This window comes from Nuphar pumila, chromosome 17 (assembly GCF_984573655.1).
Source record: "Nuphar pumila chromosome 17, dmNupPumi1.hap1.1, whole genome shotgun sequence".
Lineage (NCBI taxonomy): Eukaryota > Viridiplantae > Streptophyta > Magnoliopsida > Nymphaeales > Nymphaeaceae > Nuphar > Nuphar pumila.
The window spans coordinates 71867624-71886070 of record NC_143265.1 but is presented as its reverse complement, the minus strand read 5'-3'; the positions used below and the strand labels follow the sequence as shown (position 1 = coordinate 71886070).

Sequence of the window (18447 nt, the reverse complement as noted above, 5' to 3'; positions counted from 1 at the left end):
TTGCCAGAAAATGGAGGATCAAGAGATAGAGACAAGATAAGTGCAGACTGAAGAGCAAGTCGTTGACTTATTTACCAAAGGCCTCACAAAGAACAGATTTAGGTACTTAAAGAAGCAAGTTATCCATGGTTGATAACCATGCTCAACTTGAGGGAGGCTATTAGCATGAGGTCCGATCTTGATCAGGATCCAAATCTATGTTAGACACCATGTTGGGCCGTGTTGTTTATTATTATATGTTTCTTCTTAACCTAAATGCCCCTCCTTAGTATTCTTTGTATCATATGTAAATGGGGGTGATTCCGGTATGTGACTTATCCATACGTCAATATAAAAGAAAAGCAAGAGGCAAGATTTCCCATATTGGGAATCATGCATTTTCAGCCCCATATGTTGTTTTCTTTTCTCTGCAAGGGAACTCAAAAACCTTAATTCTAACACTCAAGAAGTCTTTAAAACCCAAAACTAAAAAATTACGATTTGGCCATTTTTTAAGAGTGTTGACCCTGTATTGTAATATACACCCTGCATCATACGATATGGTACGATACGAGCATGTATTGTATGATACCGCTACAATGCACACTCGTATCACGATACCAGTGTGTATTGTATCGATATTCTAAATAGTAACAATATGTATTGTACCATATCGTACGATATGGTATGATACCTACAACATTGCTTTAATGAGCAAACAATGAAATTAAAGCTTTTATTATTTGAAAGTCACCAAGAATTTGGGAAAACAAAAACTCTGAAGGTACATGCTACTAATAGTGAGCTTGAAAACCAGGATCAATATCGCAACAAACCTGACCAATGGGTCCCATTTTCAGTATGTTTTGAAATTGTTCATACATGATTCTAAGAGTAAAGTTCCCTTCAGTAAGTTTTTGTAGAAGTTCAGGCTGCTGATCCATTGGTACAACTTCATGAATCTTGTCCATAAAACCAGACCAATCACCCATTCCTGTTGAAATATCAAGTGGCAGAAAAAATAATTAACATGAAATTCATCAAGATCATGACAGGAGGAGAAGCTGAATGATATATTCAGACCTAAAAGGCGGCTGACAAATGGTTTAACATCAAAAACTTCAAACTCATCCATGTGCTCTCCAGTTCCAATAAATATCACAGGACTCTTTGTGGCTGCAACACTGAAAAACAGAGTACAAATATTTTCAACTGCTGTCTTGGCAGAGAAGATTCCTATTGCTTTGAAATCTTTGACAGGTAAAAAGCAGTATCAGCTATAAATTATAGCCTGAATTAACATTTAAGCAAGGATAAACTATGCATGATGCATGCACATATTGCTTTAAGAAGTCTTTTCAAGGAATTATGGCACTTCTTTGAGAGAGAATTCATGCAGTCATCATTTAGGTCCTCCTCAATCTAATCTGCTTACATTTCACGAGCATCCCCAAAGTTAGGGATGACATTAGAGTTTCGTTGGGATACCTGAACAACCCAAACCTGTTGTGTTTGGTAAAAAAACAAATCAAATCTGATTAAGAAATCAAGTCAGATTAGGTTTCTGTATTAGAATCTGATCAGATTCAGGTTCATAAGGCAATCTGAATGGATTCTTATAATGCTTCATAAAAAGTACGGAAACTGGAAAGTGAGATTTAAACCTGGGATGTCATATTGACATGCATCCTTAAACCACCGGCTCTAATCACCCACACACTTGTACACCTTTGTTAGGGTAGGTGGAAAATTATTTTAGATGAGCATAGAGACGAATGTGACTGAAGCTGCCCCTTTAAGCAGATTTCTTTCTGATCCGGTTATTGTTAAAGAGTCAAATTGGGATTCAGTTTGTGTTTTCCTATACTCGAATTTCAATTTGAATCTGACTCCAAATATGGCACATCCGATTAGGTCGGATTCGATAATACCCACATCCGAACTGAATCCGACCCGCTTTACATCCCTGACCAGATTTTTTTGCCAATATAGGGGTAAAATACTAGGAAAAGCAGAAATTACCATAATGATGGATGTGCTATGCACTAAATAACACAATCGTATTATTAAATTTCCCTCCAAAGCCAAGATCAGGTATGAGAAATGTAGTAAAGGCATTTCAGATATTTTGTCAATCCTTGAAGATAGTCACCGATATCTTGAAAATATCGCAATATTATTGCCATTTTAAGGTAGTCCAATAATATCAGCAAATTATCACAATATTTTAAAAATATCACCAAAATGAAAATGTTGCAATATTATCACAATATTTTTGTGATTTCTTAAAAAAAACTTATTTTTATATATAGTTTAAGCTCAATTATTTTATTTTTTGTTTCTTTTGTATTTTTAAAACTTTTAAAATTAGTTTCTTTATATTTTTGCAAGAAATATAATACAAAACCTATTATTTTCCTATCTTTCTTATTATTATTTATATTTTTTCAATTTGTAAACTTTCAAGATTTTCCCAAGCAAAACCCTCGGCAAGAAATTGCCTTGAACAATACAGGTGACTGTGGGTGTACCTAACAGTGCATGTTTCTGTGGGGATAAATCATACCCATGTGTAAAATCATCTTGTCTAATTATGGGTGTGGTCATAGATTAAATAACTTTTACACTGTAAGACTGCCAACTAAAGGCAAGCCCTGCTATTAACATGCTATCCCGCAGGTATGCTGGAAAATTTATGCTCTGGAACTACTTGTGACAGAAGTCCCAGAAAGAAGAACTACTAAGACATCTTTAAGGTCCATATGGTATCTTTTATCAGCAACAGTCAACAAGAGTTCTTCAGCAATTCAGGCAAAATGCCAATAAATGCAGATTTACTTATTTATTGTTGTATTCTCTCCCACATAAAATAATAAAATATAGAATATAGTTGCACTGCCAGCCATTCGCAATGTGAAATAAAAATTCCACATGTCCTTCGTGTAGACAGGGTGTATGGTAGGGGTGCAGGGCTAGACATTTTGCCTTTGCAGTTCGTTTGACAAGAATAGAGAGAGAGAGTGTTAAAATACAATGTATTGATATATATATATATAGTATGTCAGGGGCATTTTGGTATTTTTAATACATGTAATAAATACAATGTAATAGTTCTTTGTTTTCTTTTCTATTTTTGTCTTTTTGCAAAACAGTCAACATGACTGTTGGAGGCAGTCCAACTCCTCTCTTGCCTTGTATGGCTCTATAAATAGAGCCTCTTTTGTATTTCCTTATGCTTTTCGCAAGCATATTTGTGGTGTTATAAAAGATATTTATTTTTCATTGTTATCTTGTGAGATTGTGTTCTTGTGCGACTCTTTTGTGAGATTGTGTTTGACCCAATAGTGGTCTTTGTGTGTTTGCGATCTCTTATATCCCCTTGGTGGCGTAACTGTGTTTCATTGTTATTATTATTCACTTTATTTCATGGAATCAGAGCCTTGGGCTCTTGTAGTAGTGAAAATCATCTCAGGTGTGCTCTCTTTGTGGTGGTGGTCTTCAAGCCTGATTCTTCAACCTCAAGCTCATTTTTTCAACATGGGTGAAAAAGAATCCGCTTTCGTCATCTCCTACAAGCTCAACGAAAGCAACTACTTGATGTGGGCTACCGCAATGGAAAACCATATCAAGAGGAAAAATCTTTGGGGTTTTATTAGTGGAACCACTAATGAACCCCAACTAAAGCTAATGAGAAGAAAAAGAGATAAAATCAAAGCTCTCTCCGAAAAAGAAAAGGAGAAGACTTTGCAAGAATATCAAGTCAAAATTGAAGATTGAGAAACTAATAACGCTCAAATACTCTGATGGTTTATGAATATAATGCAGTTCAACATTGCCACCAACATCATCAAGTTCAAAAAAGCATCTGATGCATGGATCTTCTTAAAGAGCACGTTCATTCAAAAGGATATATGGATAGGCTAAATTATCTTCAAGACAAGGTATGTACTACCAAACAAAGGGATAAGAGTGTAAGAGATTTTTATGGTTTCTTATCTTCTATTTGAGATAAGTTGGTTATGTTGGAACCAAAATGGAAAGGTTTAGCCATTGAAATGAAAAAACAAGTTGAAAGAAAATATTTTATCTTTCCTATATGGTCTTCGACCAGAATTTGAGCAAGTTAGATCATCTTTACTTCATAAGACCTCGGCTCCTTTTATAAGTGATGTTCTTGCTCAAATATGTCAAGAAGAAACTAGACTTGGAATGCACAAATCTAGTGATGAGGTGTTGGACGTATTAAGACCCAGAAGCTTTGTAAAGACTTATAAACCTCCTCACTTTGAGAAAAAATTCAATGAAGAAGGATATAATAGGGGTGGATACAATGGGGGAGGATACAAGGGTGGTAAAATTACTTGTCACTATTGTAAAGAACCGGGGCATATAAGGCCAGATTATCCCAAACTCAAAAAAGTGGTCGCGATAAGTAAAGAGTCCCCAATACATGAATAAACAAGAAAAGAAGGCAACTTCAATGATTTGATGATTGCCCGAATTGCAGAGGTCGTTTCACAAATCCTAAAAGTTACTCTCTCTGCAGTCGGAGCCGCCGTCTCTTCCTCTTCTCCTCCAGGTAAGTCCTCTTAGATTTTTTATTAGGGAGCCTCCTTTCATATGACACATAATGAGTCCTTACTATCCGATTGCACTAATTCATATTTTTTATGTGTGTCAACCGCCGATGGTACCTTTTTGAAAGTTAAAAGTATAGAAAATTTTTACAAAACTACAAGTGATTCAAATAAGTTCTTTGTTCCAAATGTCAGACTTATTCCAAAACTTGACCAAACCTTATTTCGGTTTCTCAAATTTTTTATTATGGGTGCAAGGTCTTCTTCTCATCTAAGGCTTATTGGGTTCAGGATCTCCAGTCAGGGAAGCTGATTGGGCAAGGCCATAGAAAAGAAGATGAGACCTTTACTATATGAACTCTTTATGTCTACCCAAAAATTCTTTTTGTAATCATGCCCAAGAAATTGATTTAGATCTTTGGCATAAATGATTAGGACATCCAAGTATATCAAAACTATCTTTTTTTCATTTTTGAAAAAAAATTATAATGAAAAAGAATAATGTATGTAAGGATTTTATACTTGAAAAAATGCAAATGTTACCTTTTGGATCTAGAACTTCTTTGACTAAAGAAAATTTTGAATTGGTGCATTCGAATGTATGGGTCTCGCTCCCGTTATGTCAAAAGGTGGTTACTCATATTACGTTACATTCATAGATGATTTTATTAGACATACTTGGATCTACTTCGTTAGACTCAAATCCGAAGTCTTTTTGTGTTTTAAAGATTTTCACAATCTTGTTAAAAAACTATTTAAAACAAATATTAAGATCTTTCGCTCCAAATTTGGGGGAGAGTTTCTTTCAAATGAATTTCAATTTTACCTAAAAACCCATGGTATTTTGCACCAAAAATCATGTACTAGGACTCTTCAACAAAATGGAATTGTCAAAAGAAACCATCGTCATATTATTGAAATTACTAGGACTTTACTTATTTCAAAGAAAGTTCCAAAAAGGTTTTATGCCGAAGTCACTCTCACTGCGGTCTATTTAATAAATAGAATGCCTTGTGAAAACTTAGAAAACAAATCTCCAATTAAAATACTTGTTAAGACTACTCTTGATTTGAAAAGGTTAAGAGTTTTTAGATGTAAATGTTTTGTACTTCTTGAAAAATACAACAAACTGTCTCCTAAAGCTATTAAATATATTTTTCTTGGATATGTCGATAATCAAAAAGGCTATCGATGCTAAGATTAAAAAAATGATCAGCTTTATGCATCTAGAAATGTTACATTTCTTAAAAAAGAAAAAAGATTTGATCTTGAAAAAACTATGGAAGAATCTGAGTATGCCTTTTTGTTTGACTTATTGCCGAAGTCCAATAATGACAATAATGAGCGATAATGTTGAGCAAAATAATGAACCACGAAAAGAAAGAGAACCAACTCATAACCTTATACAATAATCTAGACGTGATAATGGGGCGCATCCATGTACTTTTGAAAAATATAATCAACTTTTAGAAGAACCTAGTGTTAGAAGATTTGAGCGAATACCTAGAATTCCAAGTAGGTTTGTTTCATATGAATCATTTTCTCCAAATTACAGGGCATGTCTTCTAGCAATTCACTCATATCATGAACCATCAAACTATAGAGAGGCCAAAGACATAAAAGAATGGGTCGAGGCTATGAAACTAAAATTAGATGCATTACATAAGGCCCATACTTAAGAAGTTCAACACCTGCCCAAGGAAAAGAAGACAATATGATATAGATGGGTAATTAAGGTCAAGACAAAGAATGATGGATCTTTAGAAAGATACAAAGCTAGGTTGGTGCAAAAAGGTATTCCTAAGAATATGGTAAGACTATGAAAAAACCTTTGCCCCGATAGCTCGCATAACCACAGTTAGGACTCTAGTTACAGTAGTATCCATTAGAAATTGTCCTATATATCAGTTAGATGTTTAAAATGTGTTCTTAAATAGAAATTTAAATGAATAAGTTTACATGGATCTTTCCTCTGGTCTGACTATTGAAAAAGGTATGAGCCTTCATCTTCAGAAGGTTTTATATAGGCTTAAACAAGCCCCTAAAGTATGGTATGATCGATTTAGTGGAACTATGTAAGATCTTGGCTATGTCACAGGGATTCGGCTAGGAGGGTGCCGCACCCGCGTCGACGCGACTCGACGCGGGTGCGGGTGCGGGTGCCGCACCGGGTGCGGTCAACTCGATCCTGGGTGCGTTAACCGCACCCAGGATCATTAATGTCCATTTTTTAAAAAAAAAAAATTGCCCAAATGGGCTTCGAAATTTTTTAAAAAAAACTTTATGCTAGTCTGTCAGCTGCTGACAGACTAGCATAAAGCAAGTTTTTCACGCACAGCTGCTGACAGCAGCTGTCAGCTGTGCTGTCAGCACAACTGCTGACAGCTGCAGCAGCTGTCTGTCAGCTGCTGACAGCAGCTGACAGCTGCAAAGTTTAAAAAAAAAAACCCGCCTATTCCCCAACCCCCTTTATATATATATATATATATATATATATATATATATATATTACTTATTACATTTTTGCCCCTGCCGCACCCCCGCACCCGGGTTTTTTGGAAGTGCCGAATCCCCGCACCCGCACCCGCGCCCGCACCCGCACCCATGTGACATAGGATCTTGGTTTTAAATCATGTTATACTGATACTGCTCTTTTTGTAAGATCTATAAGTACTTCGCTTGTCATTTTGCTCTTATATGTTGATGAAAGTTGAGAAAATTAAAATTATGCTTAAAAAATCTTTTGATATGACTGACCTTGATTTTTTGAGATATTTGTTAGGTATTAAAGTAGCCTATTCACCAAGAGGATACATTTTGTCTCAAATAAAGTTTGCAACTGATATTGTTGCATGTTCGGGAATCACATACACGAAATATGCTAACACTCATGAAGTAATTAATGCCAAAATGAGAGCTAAAGACAGAGTTTTATTAGATGATCAAACTCCTTATAGGCAACTTATTGGATCACTAATGTACTTGTCTATTACTAGACCAGATATTGCGCATGCAACACATACCGCAAGTCAATTTCAGCATGCACCAACATCAGTTCACACGAGTGTTGTATTGAGAATACATATACAAAGAAGACTACATCTAAAGGGTTATTCTTATCCTCTTCCTCATCTGTAAATCTTATTGCATATATTGATTCTAACTGAGGAGGAGATCCCAATAACGAACACTCAACTACAGGTTTTTGTATGTTTTTAGGTGAATCTCATATATCCTGAAGATGTAAAAAGAAACAAAAAGTTTTTTTATCTTCCACAGAAGTTGAATATAGGGTGATGGCTACAGCAACAACAGAGGTCGTGTGGATGAGATCCTTACTCTCAGATATGAGCATTGATGTATAAGAATCTTCAAAATTATGTTATAATAATAAAAGTCATATATATATCTAACAATCACACATTTCATGAATGAACGAAATACATTGAGATGGATTGTCACTACGTTCGAGAAGAATTCTTGAAGAGGATGATTACTCTACCACATGTTCAGTCTGAATTTCAGATTGCGGACTTCTTCACCAAAGCTTTCCCTCTACCACGATTTCTTTTTCTTCTTAACAAACTTTTGGTGAAATCATCGTAAGTTTGAGGGAGAGTGTTAAAATGCAATGTATCAATATATATGTATTAGATATACATATATATAGTATGTCAAGGGCATTTTGGTCTTTTTAATACATGTAATAAATATAGCCTAGTAGGGGCTGTATAGTTCTTTATTTTCGTTTTTATGTCTGTCTTTTTGCAAAACAGTCAACAGATTGTTGGAGGCAGTCCAACGATAGATGGACTGCCTCTCTTGCCTTGTATGGCTCTATAAATAGAGCCCCTTCCTCTTGTATCTCCTTACGCTTTTCATAAGCATATTTGTGGTGTTATAAAAGATATTTATTTTTCATTGTGCTCTTGTGAGTGTGTTCTTGTGCGACTCCTTTGTGAAATTGTATTTGACCCAATAGTGGTCTTTGTGTGTTTGCGATCTCTTGTAGCCCCTTGGTGGCATTTCATTGTGATTATTATTCACTTTATTTCAGAGAGGTGCATGGTAGGGATGCAGGGCCCATAGTAACAAAAATTACAAATGGCAAAATATTGGCAGCCAAAAACTCACGAGAATTTGACTTTTTTTTAAATCTCACATTTTTTCAGCAAAACTCGCCAATAAAAAATAAATTAAAATATAAAAAAATTTATAAGGAAATATAAATAAACAAATATTTTAAAATAAAACCACATGGTTTTTTCATGATAAATAACCTATAAAAACATAAATATCGTGTTTGATTTTTGACGAAAAACTCGCAAGAAATTACCATTTTTTATCTTTCAGATAATTTCTTGTGATATTTTCGCGAGATTTTCATAAATCTCGCGAGATTTGTCACTATGATAGGGCCTGATATTTTGCCTTTGTAACAAAAGATCGTTTGACAAGAGTCTCTAAAGTCATTATAAAAAGAAAAAGAAAAAAGACAAGAGTCTCCAAAGTCCTTCAATGAAACTTCTGAACTGTAGACAAACTCTAAATCGAGAAAATAACTATCGAACTTCTTGAGGCCTACAAGCTCCAAAGCAAAAGAAGGATCAACCATCAAGAATACTCAGCATGCAACATAAGATACCAAACGGACAGGAGCAGGTTAAAAGATAAACATGCTTACACAAAATCGATGTAGGACTAGAATGCAGAAAAATTGCTGCAAAACACTACATAATTCTCTGAAAACTTCCCAGCAATTGCAGAGTATGAGCACAGAAAAGTTGCTGCAGAACACTACATAATTCTCTAAAAGCTTCCCAGCAATTGCAGAATATGAGCACCACCAGTAACAGCAAAGAACCTATTGCATGGAAAATAAAAAAATAAACAGCAGACAAAGCTAACACAAAACTTACGCGCTGAGTGCACCACCTCCTTTTGCATGGCCATCCATTTTAGTAACAATTACAGCTCCAACAGCAACACTTTGCTTGAAAGCTTGGGCCTGATCAAATGCAGCTTGCCCGATACTGCTGTCCATCACAAAGATCACCAGATCTGGTTTCTTGAGCAACAACAACAGCATAAAGTCAGCAATTATTGAAATTAAGTTACATCAACAGTAATTTGTAACATGGTCAGTTGAGGAATTACTGTTGCTTCAGAAACTTGACGCATTTCTTCAAACAAGGCAGCTTCTTGCTTATGACGGCCACTAGTATCAACAATAATAAGATCACAGTTTTCTTTTTTAAACCTTTCCACACCTTCAACAGCAATTTTCACAGGATCTGATTCCATGTAGCTGCAGAGACAATGTAGAAAGTCGGTGATATGAAAGGGTTGTATAAAGCACATTCACAAAGAATGTGCATTTAATAGATATAGCAAATGTTTATTCAATGGGAGAGACGTTCAACAGAAAATAAATATCCAAGCATTTCCACAAGCAAAATATTGTGCAACTTTTTTTCAGATGGTAGACTGAAGGTGTGCTTTAAAGAATCTTCAAGCATTCACACAAAACTTGGAAAGAACATATGATGATTTCTACATTATCTTAAATTTGACCAAGTTCGTGAACTCCGATGTTCACATGGTGCTCAAATAGGGCCTATCGTACATCATATGACAAAACAGTCCAAACCCAGTAAATTACCCACGAAGATAAACCTCGTGTAAAATGCACAAGAATAAGAATATCCAAAAGGACATACATACATAAAGAGACGCTAGGTTGTGTAAAAGAAAATTCACAAGACTCATTGCAGTTTAGAAGGTTATACAACGTTTACAGCATATCTAGGATATTGATGCTAGAAAATCACTTGAGCTTTCTAGTTTGTTCAGGTGTAAGTTTCAGGCACAGAGTCAGATGCAACTTCAGTGACATTTAGGCATGAAAAGAAGGTTCTCAGTTGCCCTGCTTGCATCTACCTCCCTACTTGATCTGATATGGTTGAGCCAAAGATGTTATTTCGGCTTCTTAGAAGTAGCATATTCACAACTAAAAGGAAAACGTTGACTACAACTTTCTATATTCTCTTCACATCAGATATGTATGATACTTCTAGGTCAACATGGTCAGTAAGAATTATACTATATTCTCTTCACATCAGATTTCTATGATACCTCTAGGTCAACAGGGTCAGTAAGGACTATACAAAAATGTTTGTATGGCGTAGGATCGATCATAAAGAGGGCACTGAACCAAAGATTGCAATGATACCTTTGCATATCATGTAGACTCAACAAGAGGAGAAGCAAAACATTCAGAATAACCTATATCACAAAATGGGCATAAAGACTAGGTTTCTGACATCAAGAAAATGTTAGGAACCTCGAAACATCCTTGGTCATAGATTCTTTACATTGAAACTGGTGGGTTCCGTTTGCCTTAGAGGGACAAATCGACCACCTGTAGACAGAAACGATAGAGAAGAAGAGGAGGAGATTTGGAGAGAGAGGTGAAGATGGGGAAGACAATGGAAGAAGAAGAGGGGATTTTCTCTCTTAGGGCGAGAGAGTGCCATTTTCATTAATTGGTTGCCTGTTGCCTCAATACAATGTATTCTGGCTTATTATAATGTCCTAAGTCCTTAGTTGGCCCAAACCCACTCCCTAGTTCCTCTTGATATGTACAAGCCTCTCCTTGTTGGGACAACCCCTCTATGGGGTCCCATAGACCTGCCAAACAAGTCCTGTGCACATTCACCCCGCCCGGGTTCTTCTTCATAAAGGGGTCCAAAAAGAAACCCTTGGCATAGATCTTACACAATGATTTGATATTTTTTATCTCACGTGAAATTGCCTAGATCTTTGATTGCTGCAATTGTAGTCTTAATCTAAAAGGACAAAAAAGTGAAAATTCAGAAAATTTAAATTATAACTTTAAAAAGGAGATAAAGCATTCACATCTATTTGGGACATCCTTTTACTTTTGAACCTCTTGGAAAGATGGTGTACACAATCGAAACAGTCAGCAGAAGCCAACCATCCAGGTATTATGAGGTGTCATCATAGAGGGGCACGCTCTTTAAGAGATGACTCTTTAGTTTATTGAGCTATATTGCACACATTTGTAACCGGTATGAACAAAAAAATGTGTCGCCTAGTATTCAACCGAGCGAGAGAACTTGTAACCCCTGGCTTAAATGATTTTAATATACAACAACAACAACTACTACGCCTTCATCCCAAAACAATTGGGGTCGGCGATATGAACCAAAAAAGAAAATCATTCTGAGTCTTCCACATGAATCCTTCTCCTCCAATCATTTTTATCCAATGCCATGGTCTCGGTGAGGTTCAAAGCATTCATATCCTTTCCTATCACCTTCATCCATGTCTTCCTAGGCCTACCCCGACCTCTTTTAACTAATATATTTTTTCATTTCTCCATCCTTCTAACTGGAGCATCATTAGGCCTTCGCCGAATATGTCCAAACCACCGTAAACGATTCTCTCGCATCTTATTTTCAATGGGTGCAACGCCTACCTTCTTACGTATCTCCTTGTTCCGAATCTTATCTTTTATTGTATTTTCACACATCCATCTCAGCATACGCATCTCAGCTATACTCATTTTTTGAATATGATGTCTCTTAGTAGCCCAACATTCCGTACCATATAGTAAAGCGGGCCTAATAGTCGTCCTATAAAACTTTCCCTTCAACCGCAATGGCATTCTACGATCGCACAACACTCCAGTTGCATTTTTCCATTTCATCCACCCAACCTTTATCCTATGATTTACATCTCCATCAATTTCTCCATACTTTTGAATGATAGATCTCAAATATTTGAAACAATCATCCACCGGTATTTCTTGCTCACCAAGCTTCACTACACTCCCATCACTACTTCGTTGCTTACTAAACCGACATTCCATGTATTCTGTCTTACTCTTACTCAACTTAAAACCTCTTGCTTCCAATGTTTGTCTTCATAATTCTAACTTAGCATTAACCCCAGCTCTAGACTCATCAATCAAAACAATATCATCAGCAAACAACATACACCACGGCACATTTTCTTGAATTGATCTCGTAAGCTCATCCATCACTATAGCAAATAGGAAAGGGCTTAAAGCAAATCCTTGATGTAACCCAACCGTTATAGGAAAATTGGTTGTCACCTCTCTATAAGTGCGGACATTGGTTAATACTCCTTCATACATATCTTTAATTATACCAATGTACTTGAGAGAAACATCTTTCTTCATCATTGTCCACCAGAGAACGTCCCTAGATACTCTATCGTATGCCATCTCCAAATCAATAAAAAACATATGCAAATCTTTGTTCCTCTCTCTATTTCTCTCAATAAGTTGTCTAAGAAGATGTATAGCTTCCATAGTTGATCTTCCAGGGATAAAACCAAATTGATTCTCCGATATCATGACAACCTTCCTCGACCTAGACTCAATCACCCTCTCCCAAAGTTTCATAGTATGACTCATGAGTTTTATACCACGATAGTTTGTGCAATCTTGTATATCACCCTTATTCTTATATAGAGGCACCAAAGTACTCTTCCTCCACTCATTAGGCATCTTATTTGTCCGCCAAATCTTATTAAAAAGATTTGTCAACCATTCTAAATCTTTCTCTCCCAAGCATTTTCAAGCCTCGATGGGTATACCATCTGGGCCAACTGCCCTTCTTGATTTCATTTTCTTCAAAGCCTCTGCAATTTCTTTCTTTTAAATCTTGCGCATGAAGTCACGATTCATCTCATGAAAAGGAATGGAGAAGTCTCCAAGATCCTGAGCATGACTTTCATTAAATAGCTTATCAAAATAATCTTTTCATCTCTCCTTAATCTCCGCATCTTTGACTAAAACCCTTTGCGTTTCATCTTTGATACATCTAACAATACCCAGATCCCTCGATTTCCTATCTCTCATCTTTGCAAGCCTATAAATATCCTTCTCTCCCTCTTTGGTATCCAACTTGTCATAAACCTCCTTATATACCTTATCCCTCGCGTTTCGAACTACTTTTTTAGCTTCCTTCTTTGCTATCATATACTTCTCCAAATTCTCATTATCACGACTCTTACTTAGATTTCTATAACACTCCCTTTTAACCTTAATAGCTAATTTGACATCCTCGTTCTACCACGATGTATCCTTACCTAGCGGTGCACCGCCTTTAGACTCACCCAATACCTCCTTAGCCACCTTTCTCATGCCACCCGCTATCTTATTCCACATTGATTCTGAATCTTCCTCGAGACACCAATCAACTTTCTTAACTACCTGCTCTATAAACATTCTTTGTTTAGCTCCTTTCAGTGCCCACCACTTAATTCTAGGATTTATCTTATGTCTATTCCTTTTGCGGCATTGTCTAATTCTAAAATCTAAAATTAAGACTCTATGTTGTGTAGCTACACTTTCTCCCGGTATAACCTTAAAATCGATGCAACAACCCCTATCTCTCTTTCTAAATAGGAAAAAATCTATCTGACTCGTATTAACTCCACTTTTAAATGTTACTAGGTGAGACTCCCTCTTCCTAAACCAAGTGTTTGCTAAGATCATATCATAGGACAAACCAAAATCTAAAATCCTTTCTCCACTTTCGTTTCTTTCTCATATACCATAGCCTCCATGGATACTCTCAAATCCATCCCTACTAATGTCTACATGCCCATTAAGGTCACCGCCGATGAAAAGTCTTTCTCCATAAGATATCCCTTGTACTACTCCATCTAAATCTTCCCAAAATTGACGCTTAATAGAATCATCTAAACCTACTTGAGGTGCATAAACACTAATAATATTAATAATATCCATACCTAATACTAATTTAATAAGTAAAATCCTATCACCCTTCCTACGGACCTCAACTACATTATCTATAAACTCTCCCTACTCCATTCCTATTCCTATTTATTCCTGTATACTAAATCTTATATCCCCAAGGTTCTATCACTTTTGCTTTCTCACCTACCCATTTGGTCTCTTGTAGACATAAAATATCAATCTTTCTCCTACACATAACATCTACTAACTCTACCAACTTACCAGTTCAAGACCCTATGTTCCAAGTGGCTAACCTAATTTTATGGTCTTGGACTAACTTCTTTACCCCCACCTGTCCAACAAAGTGAGGGAACCATTTCCTATTTGACACCACACCCGGGCGCCGGTGTGACGTGTCGCTTCCGGGCGACGACCTATCAACCCTTGCCCATTTATCACTGCCTTTGGGCCTATAGAGTACAGTGTGTCGCTCAGTAGGAAACGCCCCAATGAAATTCTCATATTGGTTCATATTCATAGGGTATAACTAAGTTTTTATGATGGCTGTCACAGGCCTACCGCAACCCTCCTCCTTTATCCGGGCTTGGGACCGGCAGTGTATAACTAAATGATTTTAATATGTCTTTAGTTTTAATAACATACGTCATAGATTCTTAAACCAGCTGCCATCATCACAAAATTTAAAAGCTGAAAACCGTCTCATACCTTCCATAAAAAGGAATCTTAGCTTTAGTGGCATTTTGCTTCAGCTGATCAAAAGCACCAGCCCTAAATGTATCCGCACATACAAGAGCTGGTTTCCACCCCTTCTTTTGGTGATAATATGCATATTTTGTGCAAGTTGTGGTCTTTCCAGAACCTGCAAATTTTGAAGTGGAGAAAATGATAACTGAATACATAGCAAATGTCAATGGTAAGTAAAGGGGACTCAGAAAAAAGGTACAGCCAGCATTGATCAGTGACAAAAGCATTCAATGTACCGAAACTCACATCACAGATAAACAAATCTAACACAATTATAATATATCTTTCAGGACCTAAAAGCAGGAAAAACTTGCCTTGTAAACCAACAAACATAATAACACTTGCTTTCCCTTTCTTTGGGGTGAATGAAGGTTTCCCAGGATCCAGCATTTTGCATAGCTCAGTGAATACAGCCTGGAATAAAGGGTTAAGTTTATCGAACAATGTATCAGAAATGACAACTAGAGTAATTTTGTGCACATAAGAATAAAGAAGAAAAGACAGGTGATGCTGAATCAGTGCACACCAGGTGTGCTCGGAAGCACAGACCTATGGAACTGGGATCCTCACGTCTCGGAGACAGACTAACTACCAACACTAATCAGAGAACCCCCACCTGAAAAAGACTGGTGCCTGATTTTGAGATCAAAGCTTTATAAAATTGCAAGAATCAGTTGTGTCTATTTAGGAAGGCACACTAAACAAGGAAACTACCATTGTGGGTCAACTGCAAATAACCGGAGGTACTTTACACCCTTGCACATGATAAACTACTCCAGAATCCCCACCTTTACTAGTAATTTGGCATCTAATTAAAGCCACACATAATCATGCATGATCCATGTGCAAGCAGGGGTTTTTGCTTCACCATGACTCATATATTTCTGCTTTCGTATTGCTCTTTTCCATAATGGAAAGGACAGTAATCTAGAATATAGTGATGTTTTCTTCCACACCACCCCTTATGCAAAATACCTTTTTGAATGGCTTGTCTTAGATTCTAACCAAATTAGAAACATGGTCTTATCCAGTCCAAGAATTTGGTCAAACCCCAACAGTCCTACACACCTGACAAATAAGACCAGTGCATCTAAGAAAGGACTCACCCAACTCAGGTAAGTCAGTGAAGAATGAGACTCAAACCAACCATGCAGTCCATACAAATGATTCAACAAAGTGAAAACCAAGGTAATGAAACTGCCATACTCAGCCCCATCCGCAAAAGTGGTTGAGCCTATCAAGTCAAAGTCTGTTGCTAAAGAAAGTATGCATACTTACATGTTGAATTATGCGACGCTTGTTATGGCCAGCAGCAAGATCTTCGAGGTTGACAATCTTCTTAATGTTAACTTGCATATCTCGAACCATTTTAAATTGGATATCAGCCTGAAGCAGTGCTCTGGAGATCTCATTAAGGCAGTCATTGAGGACCTTCTCATCTATAATGGTGGCATTGCTCATTTGCTGGAGAGCACGTGAAATGCTCCCTCCAAGCTGAGCGAGAACCATTTTTTCTTACTTCAAACCACTCCAATTATCTGTCTAGCAATTAGGAAATAACAAAGAATCATGATTGTGTTTTCCTTTCTTTATTCTATCAGTCTTTTAGTTCTAAAAGAAAAAGGATAAAAGAGAAGGAAAAAGAGCCATAACTGTATTTTCTGTCATACAAGGAACCGTTGCAAATGTTTACAACATTGATTCACTTCTAGTGACACAGTTCCTATCCAAGCTACCAACTAGATAAGCACTCATTATAGCATATATGCATGTAAATGAAACTGCTTTAGGGGCAACTTTGGAGTTATAAACCTAACCATGTTCATATTCTCCATAGAATTCGTTATTTCTTTAAAACCTGACCAAGTTCCCATTTTGCAAATGCAAAATTAACATTTTTCATGAATTCCAGCATTTCATACAAGCCCGACCAAGTCCATGTTTTGCACGAACTTCAAGGATTGGTAGAAATAACAAAGTTCATGAGACCTTGGTCAGGTCATCTTTGAAGTTCAAACAAGCCCTTCATCAATTTATTTGCTGACATTCATGTAACACCTCTCACAAGAGATAGATGATCAGTGCATGAAAGAGAATCTATAAAATCACAGACAGAGAAAGTTGCTCAAGGCTTTTTGAAAGATGCATGTCAAATAATTAACAATAATGTGAAATCTACCTTCAAAATGTCGACAGAAGAACTTATATATAACTCATAGGCCATATGGCTTCATATGGCCAGTTAACTTTACAAATAGTTCAATCTTAGAATTCTAATTAGCAGGGAAAGGAGACATAAAAGGTCATTTAGGGAACACGATAACGATTGGTATTGTCAGCCGACTTCAACAAATAGTTCAATCTTAGAGCTCTAATAAGCACGGAAAGATAGTCGTTAGGATAGTGGGATGTCTAATTTTCGCGAAGCCAGCTCACTCTTGAAAAAATAGAAAATGAGGGAAACATTCAAATGAGAAGCTTCATTTCATTGAACGATGGGCAATCATTCAGGAAGCTAAGACGCTAGAATCTGATTTAGGACCAACCATGTTGGATCAACACAAAAAAAAATTGTGCAGTTCTACAATGAAATATATCAATGAGAGCAAATAACCTCATTCGATATTCCAAGTAAACTCATACAAATAAATCCTGGAAAAAAATAAAAGCAAGATAAACGAGAAACACGACAATGATCGTCATGGTACAATAGATTCGTACATTTTCACATGAAATTTTGAAAAAAAAAAACGAAGATTATGAAACAGGGACCAACAAGAAACACTGAATTGAGCCCTAATTCACATGAATCGAACGATCGAAATAGCAAAATACCCAAAACAACAAAAAAAACACAAAGAGAGAGAGGGGACCCACCAAGTCGATCGTCGATCACTAGGAACCCTCGGAACCCGAAATCGGAAAAACTTTTCCGAAGCGAGCCCTTTTTCCCTTGACTTCTGGCTTTTAATAAGAGTCGCCTGGGGAAGCTTAAACGGTTTGAATTTGAGAATCGGAGTCTGGTCAATCTTAGTCAAGAGTTTGGACTTTGGGTCGAATCGAGCGAGCTGTTGAACCGTTTCGAAGACGCGAATCGGATTGGGGAGTTTTTGCAAGCACAGCACACACGAGGTGGCAGGCACAGGAAACGGTTGAGTCATATCATACGCGTGCGGTCGGATTCGTCGTGAATGTGGGCTGTATTTCAGAATGCTTTCAGATTTGAAGCCTCCTATCCGTAAGTAGTGGTAAACTAGCCGAGCTTCAAGTGTTCTAGCCGAGTTTGAGCTGGTTTTGTTTTAAAACTGAAATAAATAGGATTATTAAAAATGCATTGTTTAGTAACTAGAAGTAATAAGATTCTATTCTCAA

The 18447-nt window shown here is 36.7% G+C and overlaps 1 protein-coding gene across 1 annotated transcript in view; it reads right to left on the bottom strand.

Annotated features, from left to right (window-relative positions):
* Positions 1-18018, bottom strand: part of LOC149812181 (signal recognition particle subunit SRP54 2-like) — an 89908-nt gene extending 71890 nt beyond the window's left edge. The window contains exons 1-8 of the mRNA XM_089993948.1: positions 17953-18018; positions 16354-16613; positions 15390-15489; positions 15037-15190; positions 9714-9864; positions 9476-9624; positions 1063-1163; positions 816-973 (exon numbers count right to left, since the gene is read on the bottom strand). Coding sequence (XP_089850074.1) covers positions 816-973; positions 1063-1163; positions 9476-9624; positions 9714-9864; positions 15037-15190; positions 15390-15489; positions 16354-16584 — 1044 coding nt within the window. The 5' untranslated portion in view covers positions 16585-16613; positions 17953-18018. The remainder of the gene's footprint in view (positions 1-815; positions 974-1062; positions 1164-9475; positions 9625-9713; positions 9865-15036; positions 15191-15389; positions 15490-16353; positions 16614-17952) is intronic.
* Positions 18019-18447: the final 429 nt, after the last annotated feature.